At 46.4% G+C, this 21,922-nt stretch overlaps 1 protein-coding gene across 1 annotated transcript in view; it reads left to right on the forward strand.

Annotated features, from left to right (window-relative positions):
- RYR2 (ryanodine receptor 2) overlaps nucleotides 1-21,922 on the forward strand; it is a 3,854,281-nt gene that overhangs the window by 3,478,566 nt on the left and 353,793 nt on the right. Inside the window, exon 95 of the mRNA XM_069607971.1 lies at nucleotides 3,622-3,752. Within this exon, the coding sequence (XP_069464072.1) occupies nucleotides 3,622-3,752 (131 nt within the window). The remainder of the gene's footprint in view (nucleotides 1-3,621; nucleotides 3,753-21,922) is intronic.

Raw genomic sequence — 21,922 nt, forward strand, 5'->3', positions numbered from 1 at the left:
TATCTGCTGAATTAAGAATCCAACACTTACTTGTAACAGCGCCTCGATGTCCATGGGCTGCAAGTGCGCTATACAAATGTGAATAAATAAATAAATAAATATTTTATGGGTTATCCTGATATCTAACTCCCATCTCAGTAAGAGCTGTCTTTGTCGTTCTGTGGAATTTTGTCAATTTTAATCATAATGGTTTGGCCTAACAATTCCTAATTCAGTACGTATCTGGGCAATTACCCCTAGAACACGGGTATACAATATTATATTTGCAGCATCAATAGTCTTGCCACAATTATTATTTTTGTGTAACTTTGGTTTTTTATGCAGTACATGGTTCACTCGCGTCTTTACAGAAAGAGCATAAAATTAGATTTACAACTACCAATTTGTAGATTTGTCCTCCTTCATGTTGCAAAGTTAAAGGTTAATCACAAATAGGCTTTTTAAACAACAAATATGTTTTAGCAATTTCATTTTCTCTCCTTTCAACAGGCTTCAGCTGTCAAATTCCTTTGATCAGGGTGGGGTCCAGAGGGAAGTTTCCTGCCCCTCCCCTAAAGGGATCAGTGCTCAGCCTGCCATTGTCCTTGGCTGGGCCAGAGACAAAAGTCTGATGAGTTCATTGTTGTCAATATGCGAGAACCTCCAGCATCAATTAAGCCTCCCTGTAGCAGGGGATTGTCAACCTGAAGGGTCATCTTTCCCAAGCTGGCCACTGTCAAGTCAGAATTAAATAGTTAACTCAAAACTGGGCTCTGACTTTAATATCTTTCATTTAAAACATATAAAATTGAACACAGTTTATAAGGGATTTGGACATTTAGAGAATTAGGGCTGTCACAAAAACATGCTTTTAAATAGGCGATTTTGCACTTCTTCATGGAAAAAGTACATTTAAACTAAATCCTTTACATCAGAGTTTACTCTGCACAGCTGAAATTGTTACATATTTTGCCATTTTTAGCAGCATTTTTCCCGTGAAAATGGAACCAAATGTTATTGAGCTGGTTTATCATAAGATACATTTCTTAGCTGCTGTCAGTCAATGAGGCCCGGCTTCTCTGGCCACTCGCGATGATCTGTAATCCTTTTACTCTCAATGATTCACTGAAAAATGAATGGATCTAGCGCCAAAACAGCACTGTGAAGGTTGCAAAAGCTGCATTTTAAAAGGCATTTAAGGTTTTTAGCCCAATTCTGTGGCCTTGCTTCATGTTAACTGTAACAGCACCCACTGGCATTCTCCTGCAGTGAGAATTCTTTTGTCACCCCCACTTTGACTTTGTGGCAGGGGTGTGCAGCCTTTGGTGAGTGTGACCCATGCGCAGTTTTTTGCATGCACAGGGGTTTGCGCATCCATTTATGACTGTTTCTTTCCCCATTTGTACAGGGGTACAGTGGGGCGCATTGGCATGGGTAAAATATCCCACAGGGATAAGCATAACAATGAAATTTCTCCTGTCGAGAATATGGGTGGCGTGTCTAAAAATGATTGATTGTTATCACAGATATGTTTTGTTGCTATGCTGGGCTTCACAAGGTTGCAATTTTTTACAGCAAGAGGGTCTCCATTTCTCTCCTGATGGTACAATGATTGCGAGGACTTGTGAACCCCATCCAAATTTGTCCATGTTTCTTCAATTGGACCTGGTTCACACGCCAAGGAGTGCTGCTGGGCGCATTCCACCAGATCATCGTCCGTGTCGGATGAGCCTGGCAGAGGCATGACTGATGCTTGTGCCATACTCATGCGCCTTGTTTTGGGACCTGCAGAATGATATTTTCTTTCAATTGTGGAATGAAGTATTCGTCGTTTCATTTCAATAAGTCACCCGTAACATGCATTCACTAATACCTACAGCATTCCGCAGCCACATTATTACGTCGAAAACAATTGCTATAGGTTCAGCTGCTTAACGTATTCCAGAATTAAGTAAACAAAGGAGCTTCTGGTAATACCTGTAGCTAGCAGGTTAGTATAGAATTTGTTACCAGTGCCACACGCCTCCGCCGCAAGCAAAACAGCCCACTTGCAGGCCACTTCCGGGAGCGCACAGTGTTTGTGCCCTACCTAGAAGTAGGATGTTTTGGTGATGCAGCAATTGTGGGGGGCGGGGCTGCAACAAAAGAGAAGCACCAATTAGTATAACGTTATAGGCGAGACCAGACACAGAGAGCCCAATGAGCCCAATAAATACAATAAGAAGTGCCTCAATTCCAGCAAAATATGTCCATGAAACAGTGTAGAATTACTTTGGCAGCTCGCGTTACTGCTCCCTTGCAGCTTCAGCTTGCCTACGGGCGCTTCCTGAACTGCAGCGTTTCTCCAACCAAACGACCAAAGACTCAGGTTCTCAGCATGACAAACAGCCCACTACCGGGCCAATTCATGTGAATTAACTTAAGCAAACTGTAATCTTCTCATTTCCCATATTTGGAGTGGCATGATAATAACAAAATTACATATTTTATTTTGTATTCCCTTTAAAAATGTTTAATAAACACTTTCAAACTGTATACAGTAGTAATACATTTCACAGGAATATCCAACACATCAAACATTTTGCTTCAGAAACTTTTCCAAATTTTGCCTCCTTCTAGTACCTATTGTAGTGAATCGGGGTGAGTATCAGTAAATGAGGCTGTATACAGAGGGAATTTTTTGCATCCAAGCATATACCACGATGTTGCCCCAGACAAAAGAGCAATACATGCAAAATTTGGTAGACGTTGGTTCAATGGTGTGGATTTGTATAGCCGGACAAACATATACACATACACATATATATATATATATACAGATGGTTAATTTGTAGCTCTTTATTAGTGGAGGGCTGCAGCACTGGTAATGACAAGAAGAGAAATGAGGCGCGGTAGGAGGTGTCAGTTAATTGACTGCTGTGTTTATAGGGGGTTGGATAGAGGGATGTTAGCGTAGGTGGTCACATACAAGCCAATGAATTGGAATTCACCATTTTGCATCGCATCCCAGTTTCATGGCATCCCATTTCAGCGTAAGTATTTTACCGCAAATATGTAGATGTGGATGGGTTGAGTTATTTAGAATGGTGGATGTATGCAGCTGGTGGAGGAAGACTGGCGTGATCTCCCCCTGTGGTAAAATGCTGTAAAAGAAAATGCAGTGAAATGGGATTCCATGAAATCCCTGCAATGAAATGAAAGATCCAGAGAATTCACCCGATTTCCCCCCAGATATTGAATCCTCCTGCAAAGTGTTCATGTGTTGGTAATTGATAGAGGAACGTGTAGGGTTTTGACGCTATCTCCATTTTGACTGTTTTAGGGAGGCACTCTACATTATATTCACATCTTGAATACTGTAAGTTGCATGCCTGGCTTTTACGGTGACACAGGAGACTTTTACTCTTTCTTGTGCAGTTTGTAATTATCACTACTATATTCTAGTGTGAGAAGTCCTGCTCGTTTTAGGAAGGGGAACGTACCCATCATACAGGGGATCGTATGTAGGCAAGGCAGTCACCTTAACAGAAGTTAGACTCATTAATGGCCAAGTCAGAACATCATCTAACTCTTTCTGACGAGTTGGGAAGTAAGCGGGATATATGACTGCATCTTATTTGATTAACTTTTCATTACTTTCAGGTGCCTCTGGTGATATTTAAGCGAGAGAAGGAAGTGGCAAGAAAGCTGGAATTCGATGGCCTGTATATTACAGAGCAGCCTTCTGAGGATGACATTAAAGGACAGTGGGATAGACTTGTCATTAACACACAGTGAGTTTTCTTTCTTTATTTTCAGAAAATGGGCTATACAGAATACGGGCAATTTATTTAATGTGTGTATTACTTGTTCTGTTGTCTTCACCTTTTTCACTATGTTGCTTCCTTTGATATGCTTTAAAGGCTTACACCACTATTAAAGGATGCCATAATGTATGCTTGAAGATGCTCCAATCTGCTTCCACCTATCAGCTGCAATTATAGGATTCCCCTCTCTTTCTTCCCTATTCACTGGGGCTGGAATAAAGCTGGGTGGACATGGTCAGGGATTTTGTTTCCACTGGTGTGGAGTCCTTTTATTCCACACGAGCCTCCCAGGCTCAGCAACTGGCGAGGAGGCTATTCCTCTCGCACACCGGGTCCTCCTTGTTCCTGCATGCAGGTGATCCCACTGTGCTACGTTCCACTGCAGTAGCCAGCTCCTGCCTGTTTCCATTGTGGACCCCCACGAGGATGGCGATCCTGCTGCAACACGATGCCTGATCCATGGCCTACCCCAGTCACGCCTATCCTATAGGCTCCTCGCGCTGTGAGTGGAGCGGAAACATCCAGTTTCCTTGCTGTGCGGCAGTCCGCCAGCGGTTGGCGTCTCCACACGTGCTGGAGCACAGCTGCACATGCGATCCTGAAGGTGGGTGGCGCAATAATCGTTGCTATGCTGCAGCTCCCCTCCGCTCCCCTCCCAAAAGGGTTACGGCCCCACCCCAGAGGCCACACAGTGGGCCCTGCTGCCCAACACCACGGAAGTCACTCAAGAAAAAAAAAAGTTGTGTATGTGTAGTGGAGGTGCCACACACAACTACTCCACTATAAGGCCGCTAATCAAACCCTACAGGCCCACAACTGGAGGGCATTCATCTCTGTGTGCATGTGAATGCCAGATGCACCGCCCAGGACAAGCTTCTCCCCGTCCTCCTGCTATGTGCACCTACTCATCTTGAGTCTACTCATCCCCATAGCCATTAACACCACCTACTGCCCTCAAAGGGCACCACAGGAGATGGCGCAATGTCACCCAACCTCGAACAGGCATCGCCATGAGCGCTAACAATGCCCCTAAACTTCAACCTCCTGTACTCCAACCCCCTGCTATGCCTGATCTGCACATGAGATCCACTGCCACCACATAGCGCTTGCCGCCCCCATTCTCCATGAACCCCACAGGTAGACAAAGGCCTGTGGTGGGTGGAATGGGCAGATAACTTCAACAATTTCATTAAGGCAGCAGGGGAAGAAAACTCACCAAACTTATGCAACGTGTTCCTTAACTTTGCTGGCAGTGAGGTCAAGACGTTTATCAAACCCCCAACCCCCGAAGAGCAACCAGATTTCGCCGCACTCATAGTTGCCCTCAACAAGAGACTTGTCATTGAGCCCAACCGCGACTATTGTATTGTATTGTATTGTATTGTATTGTATTGTATTGTATTTATAGTGCGCACCTAACCCAGGGGTAGCAAGGCGCAGAAGCATCAAGAGGATTGCGAAGCTTGGTTACATGCAGAAAGGATGAGGTCCAGCTGAGGTTACAGTGCTGGAAACATCAAACAACAATGAGAGCCGATGAGGTATAAGTTACAAAATATACAATATAGGCAATACTATATACAAGAATGCAGATTATATCGTGAATTGTATCTGCGCAGATCAGTTGCCCGCTTGTGTATACATACATACTTACAGTCATTGTAATGTGATGCAGCAGTAGGGCGTTATATATCGTGGTCCTTAAGCCAATGGATGGTCTTAGATCTGAATTGGCAGTAAGGGAGGTCCTCCCTGCAAGGAGGTGGTAGGGAGTTCCAAAATTGTGCTTCTTTTACAGGAAAGCTATTCCCTCCAGATATCGTACGTTTAAATCTGGGCACAAGGAGGAGATTGGAGTTGGCCCTTCTAGAGGGGCGAGAAGAGGCTGGTCTGGTGAATCTAGTTATAAGGTATTGAGGGTCTGTTTGGTGGAGGCATTTGTGAGCCAAAGAGACAGATTTGAGGAAGATTTTATTTTTCGTAGATAGCCAATGTACAGATCTTCTAGTCTCCGAAATGTGGGCTTTCTTCGGGATGCTGAGGGCCGCTCTTAGGGCGTTATTTTGTAGGATTTGAATTTTATTCGTGATATATTTGTTGCAACCTACATATAACGCGTTGCAATAGTCCAGCTTGGACAGGATCAGAGCCCTGGCTAGGGTGATGCAGTTAGATGGTGAGAGGAATGGTTTGGCTGCTCTGATGAGTTTGCATGTGTAAGATGTGGCGGATGCCATAGCATTAACTTGTTTTTTGAAGGTAAGAGTGGAGTCTAGGTAGAAGCCGAGGGTTTTGACCTCCTTGGCTACATTGATCTTATTGTTGTCGATTACAAGAGAGGAGTCATTTTGGTCTAGTTTGTTGAGGTTATGTGAGGACCCTAGAATGAGGAGTTCTGTTTTGTCATCATTCAGGCATAGACCGTGTGAGCAAAAACAAAGAGGTGATGGCTGGAAGGTTTAGAATTAATCTTAACCACTGGCAACGCTCTGGGCAACCCTCCAGACCACCGTTCTTCGCCTGCCAAGCCATTACAGAAGGGAAAGACCATATGCAAATCAGGCTTGGCCCCACCCCAAAAGGGGCAGTCCAGCCCGAACTGCTAGGCCACATCCCCTCTGCACGAGACCACAAGCATCCCCAAACATGTTTCGCCCTTGTTGGGGCTCATCAGTGAGGAGTAGCTTGGGTCTCTAGGCCCAGCAGGCACGGGACCCACGTCTGGGCATACCCGTCCCACTCGGGGTGACATAGCAAAAACAAAGAGGTGATGGCTGGAAGGTTTAGAATTAGAATTAATCTTAACCACTGGCATGATGATGAGATACACTTTGTTGACGAAGGCCAAATCCTTGTCATAATCCGCTGTCAACGGGATGAGGATTGGGTATCATCGACATAGTGTAGGTGATACCCAGGCCATCTAGATCCTCAAAAAGGGGCTTCGTAAAAATGTTGTACAGGGTCAGGGAGACGCAGCATCCCTGGGGCACGCCAGAGGTGATAGGGGTTGGGTCGGCCGCTGCTAATAGGGAGAAGACTCTCATCGTGCGGTTGTTTAGAAAGGATTGGATCCAGTCAGTTGCCTCTTCAGAGAAATGGGCTGCTTTTTGTAGGTGATTACATAGGATCTCATGGTCGACCAGGTCGAAAGTGGCTGAGAGATCAAGGAGCAGCAATAATGCAGTCTTACCCCTCATCTCTCAGCTCATCTAGCTCATCTATCTGTGCCTTGAGATCTATGAGTGCAGTTTCGGTACCATGTTGAGGCCTGAAGCCGGATTGTCGGACTCCTAATAGATGGTAGTGTTCGAGGTAATGTTGGATTTGTTGGTATGCTATTTTATCGAGGATTTTAAGTAGGAACGGTACTGTAGTGATGTGGTGGTAATTAGTAGGAGTGGCAGGATCTAGATTCGGTTTTCTGAGAAGGGGGAGGACCCAGGATTGTTTCAAGTTGTTAGTTACAGTGACTGATGTGAATGACGCATTTATTAGTTTGGTAATAAATGGTGCGAGATCGCGAGCCGCATCCTTTATCAATTGTGCAGGGCATAGGTCCCCGTGGCAGTTCGAAGGTTTAAGGGTGAGAATGACTTTTTCAACCTCTCTAGTAGAAACTTTGTGGAAGTTGAAGTGGGGATTGGGCGCAGGGGGGTGTGTCCGTGTGGGGTGTGTTGATTTAGGGACGAAGATACTAGGTTTAGTGGAAGAGAGAAGGGAATCTTTTTTAATGCTTATCTTTGTCTTGAGAGAGGAGATTTTGTTAGCTAAAGCATTTTGTATACCCATGCACCAATTTTTATCCTTGAGGCACAAGTCGGCGATTCTACCTCTTCTAGTATTGTAAAGAGCTCTCTGGTGTTAGATTTGGCTTGCGAAATTCGCGTGCTGTAGGACATTTGTTTGGCCAGGATAATTTCTTTTTTATATTGGGAGGCTAGTATACTCCAGTTTTTCTTATTGTTTTCTGAGGGATGTGATCTCCAAATTTTTTCACATCATCGCTTTTCCTGTCTGAGGGTTTTAAGATGAGGAGAGAACCAAGTGTTGATATGTTTTCGAGGTTTGCTCTTTCTCAACTTCAGGGGAGCTATGTCATCAAGAGATGAAAGCATGACTTTGTTATACAGGTCTACCATTGTGAAGGGATCTGTGTAGTCCGGAATGGCATTCAGAGTCGTTAAGATCAATGGGACCAGGTTTTCAGGGGTGGTGTTCTTTTTGTTTCTAGTCTGGACAGCTGGAGCTATACTATCAGTTTGCGCTGGTGTCACCTCTAGGGTGAACGAGATCAAATAGTGGTCTGTCCAGGGCTGCGGTAATATGGATGAGACCAGGACTGGGCACGTATGCACAGCTAGCCAGTCCAGAGTTCTGCCTTTACTATGAGTGGGCTCTGGCATCGTCTGGGTAAAGCCTAGTTCTTCTAAGGTATTATTGATTATTGTGGCATTGGTTCTTGAGATTATTTGATAGTATGTTTGTAAGGTCTTCTTCAAATGATCCTAGAGGGCCGGGTGGTCGGTAAATGAGTTGAATGGAAATGGACTGTGTATTGGATAAGGTTAGCTTACGGTTAGGGATTCGCATGATCCTACGTTAAAGGGTGGCGAAATTTTCAGTGAGAGTTTGGTTTTTGCTATAATGGCAAAACCTCCGCCTCGAGAGGTAGTGTGGTCGAGTCTTAGTAGGGTATAGTCATCTGGTATGGCTAGCGTAATTGCAGGGCCTGCTGTAGGATGGAGCCAGGATTCAGTAACAGCTAAGAAATCCAGATCTTCATTACACAGTAGGTCGGCAATGTCTGTTGCGTGGGCTACCATAGAGCGGGCATTTATAAGTGCGCCCTTGGTCCCAGTTTGTGCTAGTTTCAGAGGTGGTAGCACAGTTTAATGAGTGCCTTTCTGGGCGACGATAGGCTCGCGGGAGAGTCTACTGTTCAGTTGAAGAGGGTGCTGGGAGGGGCTGTGGGGTCTAGTAATAACCTTGCTGTGAGATGATTTGGTTAAAGGGTCATATAGCCTTGGGAGTCTGGCACGTAATTTAAGGTTCCTGTGAGGAACAGTGCAGGGACTGGTGAGCATATCAGTTGGATTGTGGGGATTAGGTGTAGACTCATGAGGGAGTGAGTTTAGTAGCAAGGTAGGATATTGGATGTTCATGATATAGAGTAGTGATCTGAGTAGAACAGTGTAAAGCGTCGGGAGATGCATTGTATGCAAGGGCACAATGGGACTTGTGCAATGAAGTTGCTGGCAATTAGCATCCAGTCATGTAGCACCTAAATTCAATTTTAGCACTAGGGCCTGAAAAGTAGCAATTCAAATGCATAGGCAGTAACACAGCTAGATTCAATTTTAGCACTAGGGCCTGAAAAGCAGCAATTCAAATGCATAGGCAGTAACACAGCTAGATTCAATTTTAGCACTAGGGCCTGAGAGGCTGCAATTCAAATGCATAGGCAGTATCATATCTAGATTCAATTTTAGCACTAGGGCCTGAGAAGCAGCAATTCAAATGCATAGGCAGTATCATATCTAGATTCAATTTTAGCACTAGGGCCTGAAAAGCAGCAATTCAAATGCATAGGCAGTAACACAGCTAGATTCAAATTTTAGCACTGGGCGTAAGAGGCAACCGTTCAAATGCATATGCTTTGAATTCACCTAGGTGCAGTTGTATCACAATAACACATATAGTGGCGTGAGCCATACAGATCAGGGCAGTGCAACGCACAATGCTGGCGTAGGACAGAGTCGAATGGCGGCCTAGGAGCGTGGGCGGAGCGAGACCTTGGATTAGCATAGGATGGATGTGCAGGAGCAGGTGCAGGATAGGGTGAAATATAGTTAGTTAATTAGCACGTTGGAGAGTTAATGGTTCGGAGCGGTGTTAACTGGATCACACGTTCAGCCTAAGCGCATATATGCAAGTCTCAAGGTATGTAACATGGTTGGCTGGGTGCAATATGGGCACTTACCCGGAGAAGTCAAACAGTCTACATGGAAACGGGCAGCGTTTCTGGCTCCTTCGGCTCAGACAGGCTCCAGACAGGAAGCCTTGTGGGTGGCCTTAGGGGTGGGCCGGCGTTCGCCTGCCGGCGAAGGGGATTGGGTAAGAGGGATGGTGAGCCAATCAGGCCAGGCCTACAGCAATAGCAGGGTAAAGATGCTCAGCGAGGATTTGCAGTCGGCCATCTTTAACTTGGCAAAGCCTCCTCGAGGCTAATGGCGGCAGTGTCAAGAAACGAGTTTAGCTCGGCAGCAAACGCAGATACCTGCATTTTATACACACGGTGCAGCTTAATGAGAAATATGGATCACAAAGCAGATTTCTGTTCTGCTCGTGGCAGCCAAATGACGGAAATATATAAATTTCCTGGCGGACTGTGCAGCAGGAGGCTTTGTTCCTAGCCTCACCAAGGCGATGTGCAGCACTGCTCCGGCAGTGGTGGGGGTCCTGAGCCTCCTGGCTCTTTCCTTGGAGTGGGTGGCTTGGAGTGACTATGAGAGGTATATATTCAATCATTATACCCAACAGGGGGAAGAGACTGTAGACAAGTTCATCACCCGCCTAAGGATTAAAACGGCGCGCTGTCAGTTCCACGTTTTCTCGTTAGAAGAAGCCATCCGGCTGAGGGTGATCAAGGGTTGCCTGTCCTAGACACTGAAAAAACAACTACTCAAGAAGCCACTCTCCATTGAAGAGGTCAGCAAAATGGCCCGAATCTTCGAGAAGGTGGACGCACAAGCAACCCAAATGTCAGTGGGCACTACCATCAAATCAGATAAGAGCGAACTGATTGCTGCGGTCCAGCCGACCAGATAAGGGGACAGGGGCACTGCAGGAGGGTACCAGATGACACCCAGGATGCAGAGGTAGTGCTACTGATGCAGGATGGCATTCCCCCATGCAGGGACGTGCCCCGCTCTCTCACAGAGATGCAGCAACTGCGGCAGAGGACATTTTCAGACGGTCTGCAGAGAAGGCAGGCCCTTCCCCACTCCGCGAATACTGCCTCGGCCACAGAACAGGATGGTCAGACAGACCCCGCAAACTTCAACGTAACAGATGCGCCCATACCAGCCATCGCCCAGGCGGTACGTGAGGGTGGTTGAGGACCATTACCCTGAAGAAGATCCTCAAGATCCCGAGTCCTATGAACATAACTCACACCTCAGGGATGAATATGACAGACCAACTGAACCACGCTCTCACCCGTATGCGGCAATGACACACGGAACAATATATGAAGGTGAATACTATGACCAATGTGAGCAGGATGAATATGTCAACCTCCTCCAGGATGACAGAGAAGCGAGAGAAGCACCCAGTATACATGTCAACATCTGCGGCAAGCAATTCTGGTTCCTGGTCGACTCAGGAGCCACCTTCAACATCATGGGTGAAAAAGAATTTCCCCAGATGCCCGACAGGCCATCATTGACCCAGACGTTGTCCAAAATCTTTCAGTCGGGAGCAGACCTTCCTCTCCAGTCCTTAGGACACTTTGGACAACAGCTCATGCATAAAGGGCTGTCCACTACTACAATCATTCACGTAATCAGAAGCCTGACAAAAGGGAGATGCTTCCTAAGATTCAACACAACGTCCTGTCTAGGACTCATTGACATACATGTCCATGAAGGGGACATGATACAATCATTCACTCCCTCAAGCGATCTGAAAGAACGTATATGCACAGTGGGGACTGATCACCCACTCAACAAGCCCATCTCAAAAGACACCATCCTGGCTGAGTTCCCGCTCCTCTGCAAGGGGCTGGGAAAAATGAAAGACCCCCCCATCAAGCTGCACATAGACACAACAGTTGACCCATCCCCCAACATCTGAGGAGAGTGGGGTTCCACCTACAAGCTGCAGTCTCACAGGAACTCACGCAGCTATTGAACGACGACATCATCAGACTGGCCACAGGGCCGACCCCATTGGTCTCACCGCTAGAGCTTGTACCAAAAGAAGGGGGCCGTCTAAGGCTCTGTGTGAACATGAGAGAGGCCAACACCGCCATCCAGAGAGAACGCCACCCAGGACCGCGCATAGACGACATGATCATCCAGCTGAACAAGTCAGTTCTCTTCTCCAAGCTAGATCTCAATAAAGGCTACCACCAGATGATGCTCCATCCGGAATCGAGGGGCATAACCACCTTTGCAACCCATGATGGCCTATTCCGGTACAAACGCCTTAACTTTGGTATCTCGTCAGCGGCTGAAATCTTTCAGGAGACCATCAGGAAAATCATCAGAATGATACGTGGAGCCCTAAATTACAGTGACAATATCCTCATCTTTGGAAATTCTCGAGAGGAACACAGCGCTGCTTTGTCTCAACCTGTGCAGCTGTCCAAGATGCAGGCCTGACCCTGAATATTGACAAATGTCAATTCAGTAAAGCCAAGCTGAAATTCTTCGGACATATCTTTTCTGCGGCTGGCATGATGCCGGATCCCGTCAAGGTCTCTAACATTTTCAACTTGCAAGAACCTACCCAAGCGGCAGACGTGCAATCGATTCTAGGGATGGCAGGGTACTGCGCCCGGTACATCCCGCACTATGCCTCCATCACTGAGCCTCTACGATGCCTGCTCCAGAAGGATGCAACATTCATTTGGTCAGTCGAATGCCAGGAAGCGTTTGACACTATCAACCTAGCAGACAGAAGCCCAGAGACTGGGCTACTTCCACCCGCATTGCACACCGAGATCATGGTGGATGCAAGCCCGGTGGATTTAGGAGCCATACTAGCCCAGGTCAGTGGGACTGACACACACCCGAGGCACATTGTTGCCTATGCCAGCAGGTCACTCGCCCCACCAGAATCCGCCTACTCACCACCGGAGAGAGAGAGAGACTAGCTGCCGTCTGGGCATGCAAACATTTCCACTACATTGTGATTGGCTAGACGTTCACACTCATTACGGACCATCAAGCCCTGCTTTCTTTATTCGGAAACCCCAGGACCAAGATGCCTCCCAGGATCGAGCAATGGGGTATCAGGCTCCAAGAATATGACTTTGAGAACATCCACAGCCCGGGGGGTGACAACAATCCACCAGATTACCTATCAAGACATCCTGCGGGCAAACCAAACTCCAGGCCTGGGGACGCTGAATATATCAACTATGTAGCCTCAAATGCACTCCCACCAAGCATATCACTGGAAGCGGTTGAGTCCGCCTACGCGGCAGACCCCTCCATGGCCCTGGCAATCAGCCTGATGGAGAACAACAGATGGAAAGACTACCGGCGGGCCTTGCTACACCACCCGGGGGTATGTAGGTACAAATTAGAGAGGCTTGCCAAGGTACACACACAGATGGCTGTGAAAGACAAGGCCATTCTACTGAGGGGGTGCCGACTCATCATCCCTGTGACCCTCAGAGCAGAGGTTATCAAGATGGCGCACAAGGGTGCTGACAACACAAAGAGGCAGTTCCGGTAGCCATGTGTGGTTCCCCTTCCTGGACTCAGTGGTCGACCGGTGGGTGAAAACCTGCGTAGCGTGCCAAAGCACGGGCGGAGCAGAAGCCCCAGCACCACTTCAGCTCACTCACATCCCCGACCATCCCTGGGAGAGGGTCGCTGTCGACTTCTATGGACCCCTAGAGTCAGGGGACTACCTCCTCCTGTTCATAGATGTGCACTTCAGATTCCCCATTGTAAAGAATATACCATCCACAGCTTTCGCACAAGTAGCAGCGATCTTCAACAAAGTAACAAGTGAATGGGGAATCCCGCTCATCATCACGTCGGACAACGGGCCCCCATTCAGTGGACACGAGTTTGCGGTCTTCGCGAAACACATGGGCTTCACCCATCAGAAGATCACGCACTGATTGCCTCAAGTTAATGGGATGGCTGAGCGGTTCATGGCCTCAATCAAGAAGACTCTGCAGAGGACCCGCATTGAAGGGGCCAACCCACATCAAGCTCTATGCCGCCTACTCCGGGACTACTGCAACACCCCCTCATGAGGCAACCAACAAGAACCTGGCCGGACTCATGATGAAGTCTGATGTTCGCACACGGATTGTGAGGCACCCCGCGACTCGGCGAGTTGGGGACCAGACAGTCATAAGAAGAGATACAGAACGGAAGGAGAAAGCACATGTGGACACTGACTAAAGAAGATGAGCAAAGCCCAAATAATTTCAAATAGGGGACGAAGTGTGGGTGCAGCAAGAGATGTCAAAAAAGACTGTTGCCCGATTTGCACCCCGGCCGCTGCAGGTCATATCAGTGAAAGGGTCCATGGTCACGGCAGCTGCCAACGCTAGAAAAGAAGTGACAAGAAACAGCTCCCTCTTCAAGCATGTCGTCAGGAGGGAGGTCATAGGGCCTCTGCACCTGATCCGGAACCTCATGAGCCCAGGGACGACCCGTGGAGCCCTCCGGGAGGAACCCTTTGTCACCAGTATGATCCACCTAGGACAGATGGGTTGATCTGGAATGGTGATGCAAGTGCCAGGCCTCAGCAAAACATCAGGAGGCCGCTTTGCCTAGCAGAAGAGTGCTAGGTGGACGTCAGGACATTTTGTCCGGGGGTGATGTTACTGGGCACTGTCTCTTTAAGGCAGAGGCAGCAGTCACGTGGGCCGTGATCTGGGAAGGGGGAGGAGGAAGAAAAGCAAAAGCAAGTTAGTATGTATCCGTAAGGCATTAAAGAAAGACGTATTTATTTCCACCAGTGTCGAGTCCTTTTATTCCACACGAGCCTCACAGGCTCAACAGATTTGCTAAATAGCTCACATTGTGGGTGTTGTTGCATCCAACAAGCTCTGAAAACTTCTTTATAGATTTGTTCGGGGAAGTGCAAGGTAACCCAGGCATACATAATTATGACATCGCCACAAGCACTTACTGGAAAGTCCCTGGGGGACCAAAGACCTTCCTCCCAACCTCCCTCCACAAGTGACGAAAACACACTTATTAGAGGATACTCGCGTGGAAGGATGGTGGGATAGCAGTGTAATGGTTCTCACCATGAGCAGTACGGGTAACATGAATTGTATTAGTAGTGGTCTTCTTTACACTAATTTTATTCACCCGTCCCTCAAGTAAGGAAGTAAGCACTATACTAGATGTCTTGAAAGTACACCTGAAGCACCAGCCCTTTCAGTTCTAGGCCAGGTTATCCATTGCCTTTTGATCACAAGAAAAAGAAAAATGTCTTCTGGACCTACTTCGAATGGCATGCAGATGCCAGCTAGAGGGCAGAATTCTTTCCATGGTGCACTTTCACAAGAAAATAGTTTGTCCCATATAGACACGAAGTACAATATCACTGCAGCTCCTCAGAGGAGGATCATGTCCATAAATTAATTCCACTGAATGTTAATTGAAAAAGCAGGTACGGAAATGGTCCAAACCTAATCCAATCTTCATGCGGTCCTAGTGAAAGTGATAAAACCTATGTACCTGCTATGCACAGCAGAGTCTGGCCAACAGTAGGAAGTCTCTGGTGATAATTGGCTGCCTGCCCATACTCAACACCAAAGGATAGGGAACACATTATGTTAGAAATACTGTAGGTTCCCTGATGAAGACGTGGTCAAATTGTGCCTATTACGTCGAAACCGGTCGGTTCTGGTTGAGCGCCTGGACATGTGATTGTCCTTTTACAATAAATGAAATAGCATGCATTCTAGGAGAGCGTCAAACATCACAGTATAATAACCAATATTTACAAAGTGTATGTTTTACAATTGTAGCTGTCTTGTAATTGTAGTTACCTGCATTGAATTGTGTAATGATTTGTTCATGATTTAGTCAATACATTTTTTGTATCAGCCAAAAATAAATAATTTTGATACTTTTGTAAATTGTGTTCCCTGGATTTTCCTTTCTGAAAAGTAGCTTCCACTATACAACCTTTTCCAAATTCATCTGTATTCAACAAGTCTTTTCCATAAACAAATCTTAAAACATGTTTTGTTGTTTCTGCATTTGCAGGGCGGGGCATTTTATCATAATGTGATAGAGGGTCTCAATTTCTATTGCATGAGTGCAGAATCTGGATGATGTTCATGATGCACGCAATTTCTCTTGTCAAGATAAGATTCAATCTGAATATCTGAAAGATACTTCTAAAGCGTTAATCAGGAAACATCTCCAAGTATGGTGGAATGACACCATCATTCTTATTTTTGCTTGCACTGTATTTAAATAAATTATATTGATCCCTATTATCACCGGTGTTTGAATAAGTCCCACTCATACAATTTTTTTCTAGCCCACAGCCAGATTTGCAGTTATATCATCTCTTGTTGATTTTAAAATGTCCAATATTTTAAAACACTTTTCTTTAAAGGGTTTAGTGATACCTGGGTTAGGGTTCTCCATTTGTCATAGCAAATCATACAACAATTCATTTTCAGTAGATGTTAGATTTCTAAAAAATAGTCTCTCTGGTAAAATAGCATCTTTGGATCACCCACGAAGGACAACTCTACCAGTAGAGGAGAATCGATTGGTAAGAGTGTATGATTTATGTGTGGAAAATGGCAATCTTGTAACATTGTACCCTGTCTGCAAACCAGGACTCGGGGAGTATTTCTTTTTGCCTTTAAAGCAAGTTTTTCTCTACTGCAGGATTTTCAGCAGCAGTGACAGTATAGATTTTAAATTTATTCTGTGTAGACATCTCAATGGGAATTAATTAGTGTGTTTGTATTTTCCCAATGGGAATTTGTTTCTGGCTAGTCCTTAAGAATGGTTAACACGGGGAGAGAGTCTGCATAGCTTCCTCCTGTGACTGTCATCTGCCATGCAATGGGGACCCAGGAAGGCTGGTATGGTGTCCTCCGCATAAAACCCTGGAACCACTAATGACTGGCTTGGGGAGTCTCCGGGCACCTTGGATCACTCCCTTTGGTGTCCCTAGAGCTCTTGTGTACCTCCACCTTTCATTCCGTCTACATTTGACTCTCTCTCCACCTACCCAATCTCCAGGATAATTTGTTTATGCTTGCTTCACAGGACATCCATGTCTGCTATTCTCTGCACCACGTTTCGTTGGGAGAATCTGTCACGCTCACCTGGACCCCACAGGGGTGTCGATCGGACCCGGACAGCTGCGGTCTCCTTCAACGTGATGCGTAGTGCAGAGATGACTGTCTGGACTGGCCCGCCTATCTTGTCTGCTGGACCCGAAGAAGTATTTTCCTGCAAGTGGAGACAGGGATTAACCACCTGTGGGTTTTAGTGATGGCCTCCCAACTGTTCTCGCTCTCCCCCACTAATCACCTCCGATATCCCCTCAGTAACCTCACCTTATGTTCGTAAAAGATGAGCTCTCCATCCTGTGTGTCTTGCAGGGGCGCGTAGATACCAGTTACTTCACTGGTTTGAAGGCGTTGGGAGAGTTCCGGTAAGTATTGACTCTGAAGTCCCTGGCGCGATTGGTAAGTATCAAGTTCAAAGAGTTCAATGTGCCCGATGTTCACTTTTGTCCCCTTCCTTCCTTAAGTTGCAACTGAGTTTGTGAGAAGAAGGTCTCGTAGCTGCTGCTGGGGTTCAGGTAAGAGTCTGTGTTACCCAACGCTGTCCGGTAACTATTGCATGCGTTAACGTGTTGTTTTTCTCCCTCTTTACAGATGCGTCATATGAAAATGTGGAGAGTTATGGAATAATACCACCGGTGGTAAATCAGGTAAGTCTATGGTGGTAAGAGGTTGTATTTGTTGATTCCCTTGGCTCACCTTGTTTTTTCTTGTGTCCCCTAGGTGCCGGATTACGGCGAAGAAATGATGGAGACAGTGCCGGATCGAAAGATGCTGTGAGAACTGGTGAGTATGGCGCCATGCTGGAGCTGGCGAAGCGACGCGTGCAGGACTGATGTACTTTCCAGGTCCGGAGATGAAATGGTTCCGGAATTAGGTGAGGAATTTGAAATAAGCTTGTTTTCTAACCTTGTCCTTTTCTTCTTCTTTATTTTAGGAGCTCCGGATTCGAGGCGGGCGTGGCAGAAGACTGGATGCTGGCAGCAGGCACGCGGGCGTGGCAGAAGACTGGATGCTGATTGCAGGCACGGTGAGCGTCACGCTGCTGGATGCAGAATAACGCGAAGCATGTGCTGCTGTTCGGGTGTGGTTTAAATAGCCTCCAAAGTAGTTCCAGTTAAGAAGTTCCCTAGAGCCACGCCCGAGTAAAAAATAGTCCCTGTAACAAAATAGTCCCATCCAGGCCTCATGTAGGCTTGGACTCTTTTGCAGCATGGTCTGCATCAGGTAAGTAAAGTCTATGAGCCTGGCGGCGCCAGGACTGATTTCTATGATGAGCCTGGCGCCTAAGGCGCCAGGACTGAACCCAGACAGCCCCTAGCCGGGGCTGCTGAGGTTTAAACAAGTGTCTGGATGCCTGCTCCCGGAGCTGAGGGCCTTGGTCCTGATGCCCGGGGGTAGGCATCATGACAGCAACCCCCCCCCCCCCAAGTCCCCTCCTAAAGTTGTTCTTCCGCCTGGCCCCGGTTTGTCTGGGAAGTTCCGATGGAATCTTTTCACCAACCGAGGTGCATGAATGTGGTCGCTAGGCTCCCATGATCTTTCTTGTGGTCCGTAGTCCTTCCAATCGATCAAATAAAAAAGTTTTGATTTAATCATCTTGAAGTCCAGGATATTTTTTACCTCGAATTCAGGTTCTCCATCTATCAAGATGGGGTCAGGTGGTTTGGTTAATCTTGTCCCTGGTTGAACTGGTTTTAGAAGTGAAACATGAAAGACAGGATGAATTTGCATATTCGAGGGTAATTCCAATTTGACGGCCACCAAGTTGATAACGGCCTTAATGGTGTAAGGTCCCAAATATCTAGGATTAAAAGTCTGAGTTCCTTTCAGAGGTATATGTTTTGTAGCCAGCCAAACTTGATCCCCAATCTGGTATTGTGGAGTTTCACTTCTATGTTGATCAGCACTTTTGCTTGTTTCAAATGTTCGGTGGCTTCCTTAAAGGCTTGTGTAATAGTGGAGTGCAAATGACTAACTGCGGGCATTTCTAAGTGCTGAGGCGAATCGAGTTCTGAGGTTCGAGGGTGATGTCCATATATGGTATAAAAAGGGCTTTGTCCGGTTCCTGAATGCACAGAGTTATTGTATGCGTACTCGGAAATCCATAAAATATCTTTCCAATTGCTTTTGGTATGGTGTAGCATGCAGCGTAGGTAATGTTCAAGGGTCTGGTTGGTCCTTTCCATCTGACCATCGGTCTGGGGATGGTGACTTGTTGATAGTCTCAAATCGATTTGTGCCAGTTGACAACATTTCTTCCAAAAATGCGAGATAAATTGACTACCTCGTTCAGAAACCAATACGGAAGGGAATCCATGTAATCGAACAATGTTTTCGAGGAACTCCTTGGCCAGAATCGAAGCAGAAGGTAACCCCTTTAAAGGAATAAAGTAGGCCATCTTGGAAAAAAGATCCACAATAACTAGGATGGTGTTAAATCCATTACATGGAGGTAGATCTGTAATAAAGTCTAAAGACAAGGTGTGCCATGGTGTAGGTGGAATATCCAAAGGTTGTAAAAGGCCAGCGGGTTTTTTCTTCTGGCTTTTGTTTTGGGTGCAAATGCCACAAGACATCACAAATGACTTTACATACATCTTTTCGCCAAGTGGGCCACCAGAACTGTCTATTAATTTTCGCTTCAGTTTTTGCGATACCTGGGTGCCCTTCCATCAGGGTGTCATGGTAATTGGAGATGACTAGTTCTTGCATTTCCTTATGTGGTAGAAATAGTCGTCCTTGATAGTAAGGTAGGTCATTGACAACTGAGTAGTCCGGGCCTTTCTTTACCCAGTCCTGCAGGGTTGCTGGATCGAAGAGTTGTTGGATTTTTGAATGAATATCTTCTAGTGTCTGTAGATTAGTTATGCCAAGAATTCTTTCCTCAGGAATTATTGGCACTGGTTCCGGGTTTGCATATGCTTCTCCCATCCCTATTCGGGATAAGGCATCTGCTTTGCCATTTTTGAAGCCTGGTCGATAAGTGATCACGAAATAGAATTCGGCAAAGAACAATGCCCATCGAAGTTGTTGCGATGATTGGGCTTTGGCTGTTATTAAATACTGCAGGTTCCGGTGATCAGTGATTACGGTAATAGTATGCCTGGCACCAAGAAGATGGTGCTGCCAAGCCTTAAAGGCGGATTTGATGGCTAATAGCTCTTTATCAGTAACCGCATAGTTTAACTCAGGTGCTGAGAACTTTCTGGGCAAAAACGCTACTGGGTGAAGTTGACCAGTTTCAGGATCCTTCTGGGACAGGACAGCTCCCATGGCTAAACTGGATGCATCAGTTTCTACTATGTATGGAAGCTCAGGGCGTGGATGCTTTAAGACAGGTGCTGATGTGAATTTCGCTTTCAGCTCTTGGAAGGCCTTTTCAGCCTCTTCGGTCCACAAGAAGCGTTTGTTTTTTCGCAAAAGTGCTGTGATGGGGTGTACAACATGGGAGAAGTCCGGAATGAATCTGCGGTAGAAATTAGCAAATCCGAGCATGCTTTGTACCCCTTTGACTGAACTGGGTGATGGCCACTTGAGAATTGCGTCCACCTTTCGAGATTCCATTCGGACTCCTTTTGGAGTCAGGATAAATCCAAGAAATTCAACTTCCGTAGCATGAAAAACACATTTTTCCAATTTTGCATATAACTTGTGCTGGCGTAGTTTCTCAATGACTGCACACACGTGCTTAACATGGTCTGATTCTGAGGAGGAGTACACTAGAATATCATCTATGTATACGACGACACAGACGTTAATGAGTTCACGAAGGACATCGTTCATAAAATACTGGAAGGCTGCTGGTGCATTGCACAACCCGAAGGACATCACCTGATATTCGAATAATCTGTACTTGGTGCGAAAGGCAGTCTTCCATTCGTCACCTTTCTTGACACGTACCAGATGATATGCCCCTCGGAGATCTAACTTAGTGTAGATACAAGCATCCTTTACTTGGTCTAGTAATTCATGGATCGGAGGCAATGGGTATCGTTTTTTTACAGTAATCTGATTAAATGCGCGGTAATCTATGCACGTTCTAAGGTCACCTTCCTTTTTTGGCACGAAGAATAAAGCTGAGGATGCAGGAGACTTGGAAGGACGAATAAAGCCATTAGCAAGGTATTGGTCCAAGTATTGCCGTAGGTGACGATTTTCAGGTTCCGTGAGGGCGTAGATTCTACTGCATGGGGGTTGTGCACCGGGTAGGAGGTCGATTTGACAATCGTATGATCTGTGAGGAGGTAATGTATTGGCCTGTTCTTTTTGAAAAACATCCTGAAATTCTTGGTATTCCTGAGGTAACTGCACGATTGGGTTAACAACTGTAGCCAGTCTTTTGTTCAAAGTTTTCTCCGGGTAACAGGTGTGTGCACAATCTGGGAAGGTCATTCTCTTCTCTCGCCAATCTATACAAGGATTATGGGTTTCCAACCATGGCATCCCCAGTATTATCTGGAACTGTGGGGCTTTGATTAGATCAAACCCAATAGTCTCTCGATGCCCATCTTGACTCAACAGTGTCATCTCTGTAGTGGAATGAGTTACAGGCCCGAGGCAATCTCAGTTCCATCAACGGTGGTGATAACATCCGAAGTGGTCTTTTTGCAAAGAGGTAGATTCATCCTTGACACCAATTCGCGGTCCATATAGTTTCCTACGGCCCCGCTATCTATGTATGCCCTTACTGCGTGCATACGTGATGGCTGCCTGGGATCAAGTAGGACCATTGGGATGATCAGATGCGAGGTCTGAGTGTCCTCCTTTAAGCTCGGCAAGCGGACCTCTACGCTTGTCGGCCGTGGTCGTTTCCCGAATCAGGCTCTATGTGGCTTTTATCAGCAACTCCTACCACCTTCTTGGGAGGTTTTGTAGGGCAATTCCGTAGAAAATGTCCTGAGGTTCCACAGTACAGACACAACTGCATCTGTCGTCGTCTTTCTCTTTCCTTTTGAGTTAAAGGTCCTTTAGCCCCCCCAATCTGCATAGGTTCAGATGCATCTGTTCCTTTGGGGGCAACGTTGAGTTTAACCAATACCTGGTTCTCGAATTTAGCTCGATCAGTCTTTCGGTTCTGAAGCCGGTAGTCAAGCTGGACCACTAAGTC

This window comes from Ambystoma mexicanum, chromosome 4q (genome assembly GCF_040938575.1).
Source record: "Ambystoma mexicanum isolate Mex_15411 chromosome 4q, UKY_AmexF1_1, whole genome shotgun sequence".
Lineage (NCBI taxonomy): Eukaryota > Metazoa > Chordata > Amphibia > Caudata > Ambystomatidae > Ambystoma > Ambystoma mexicanum.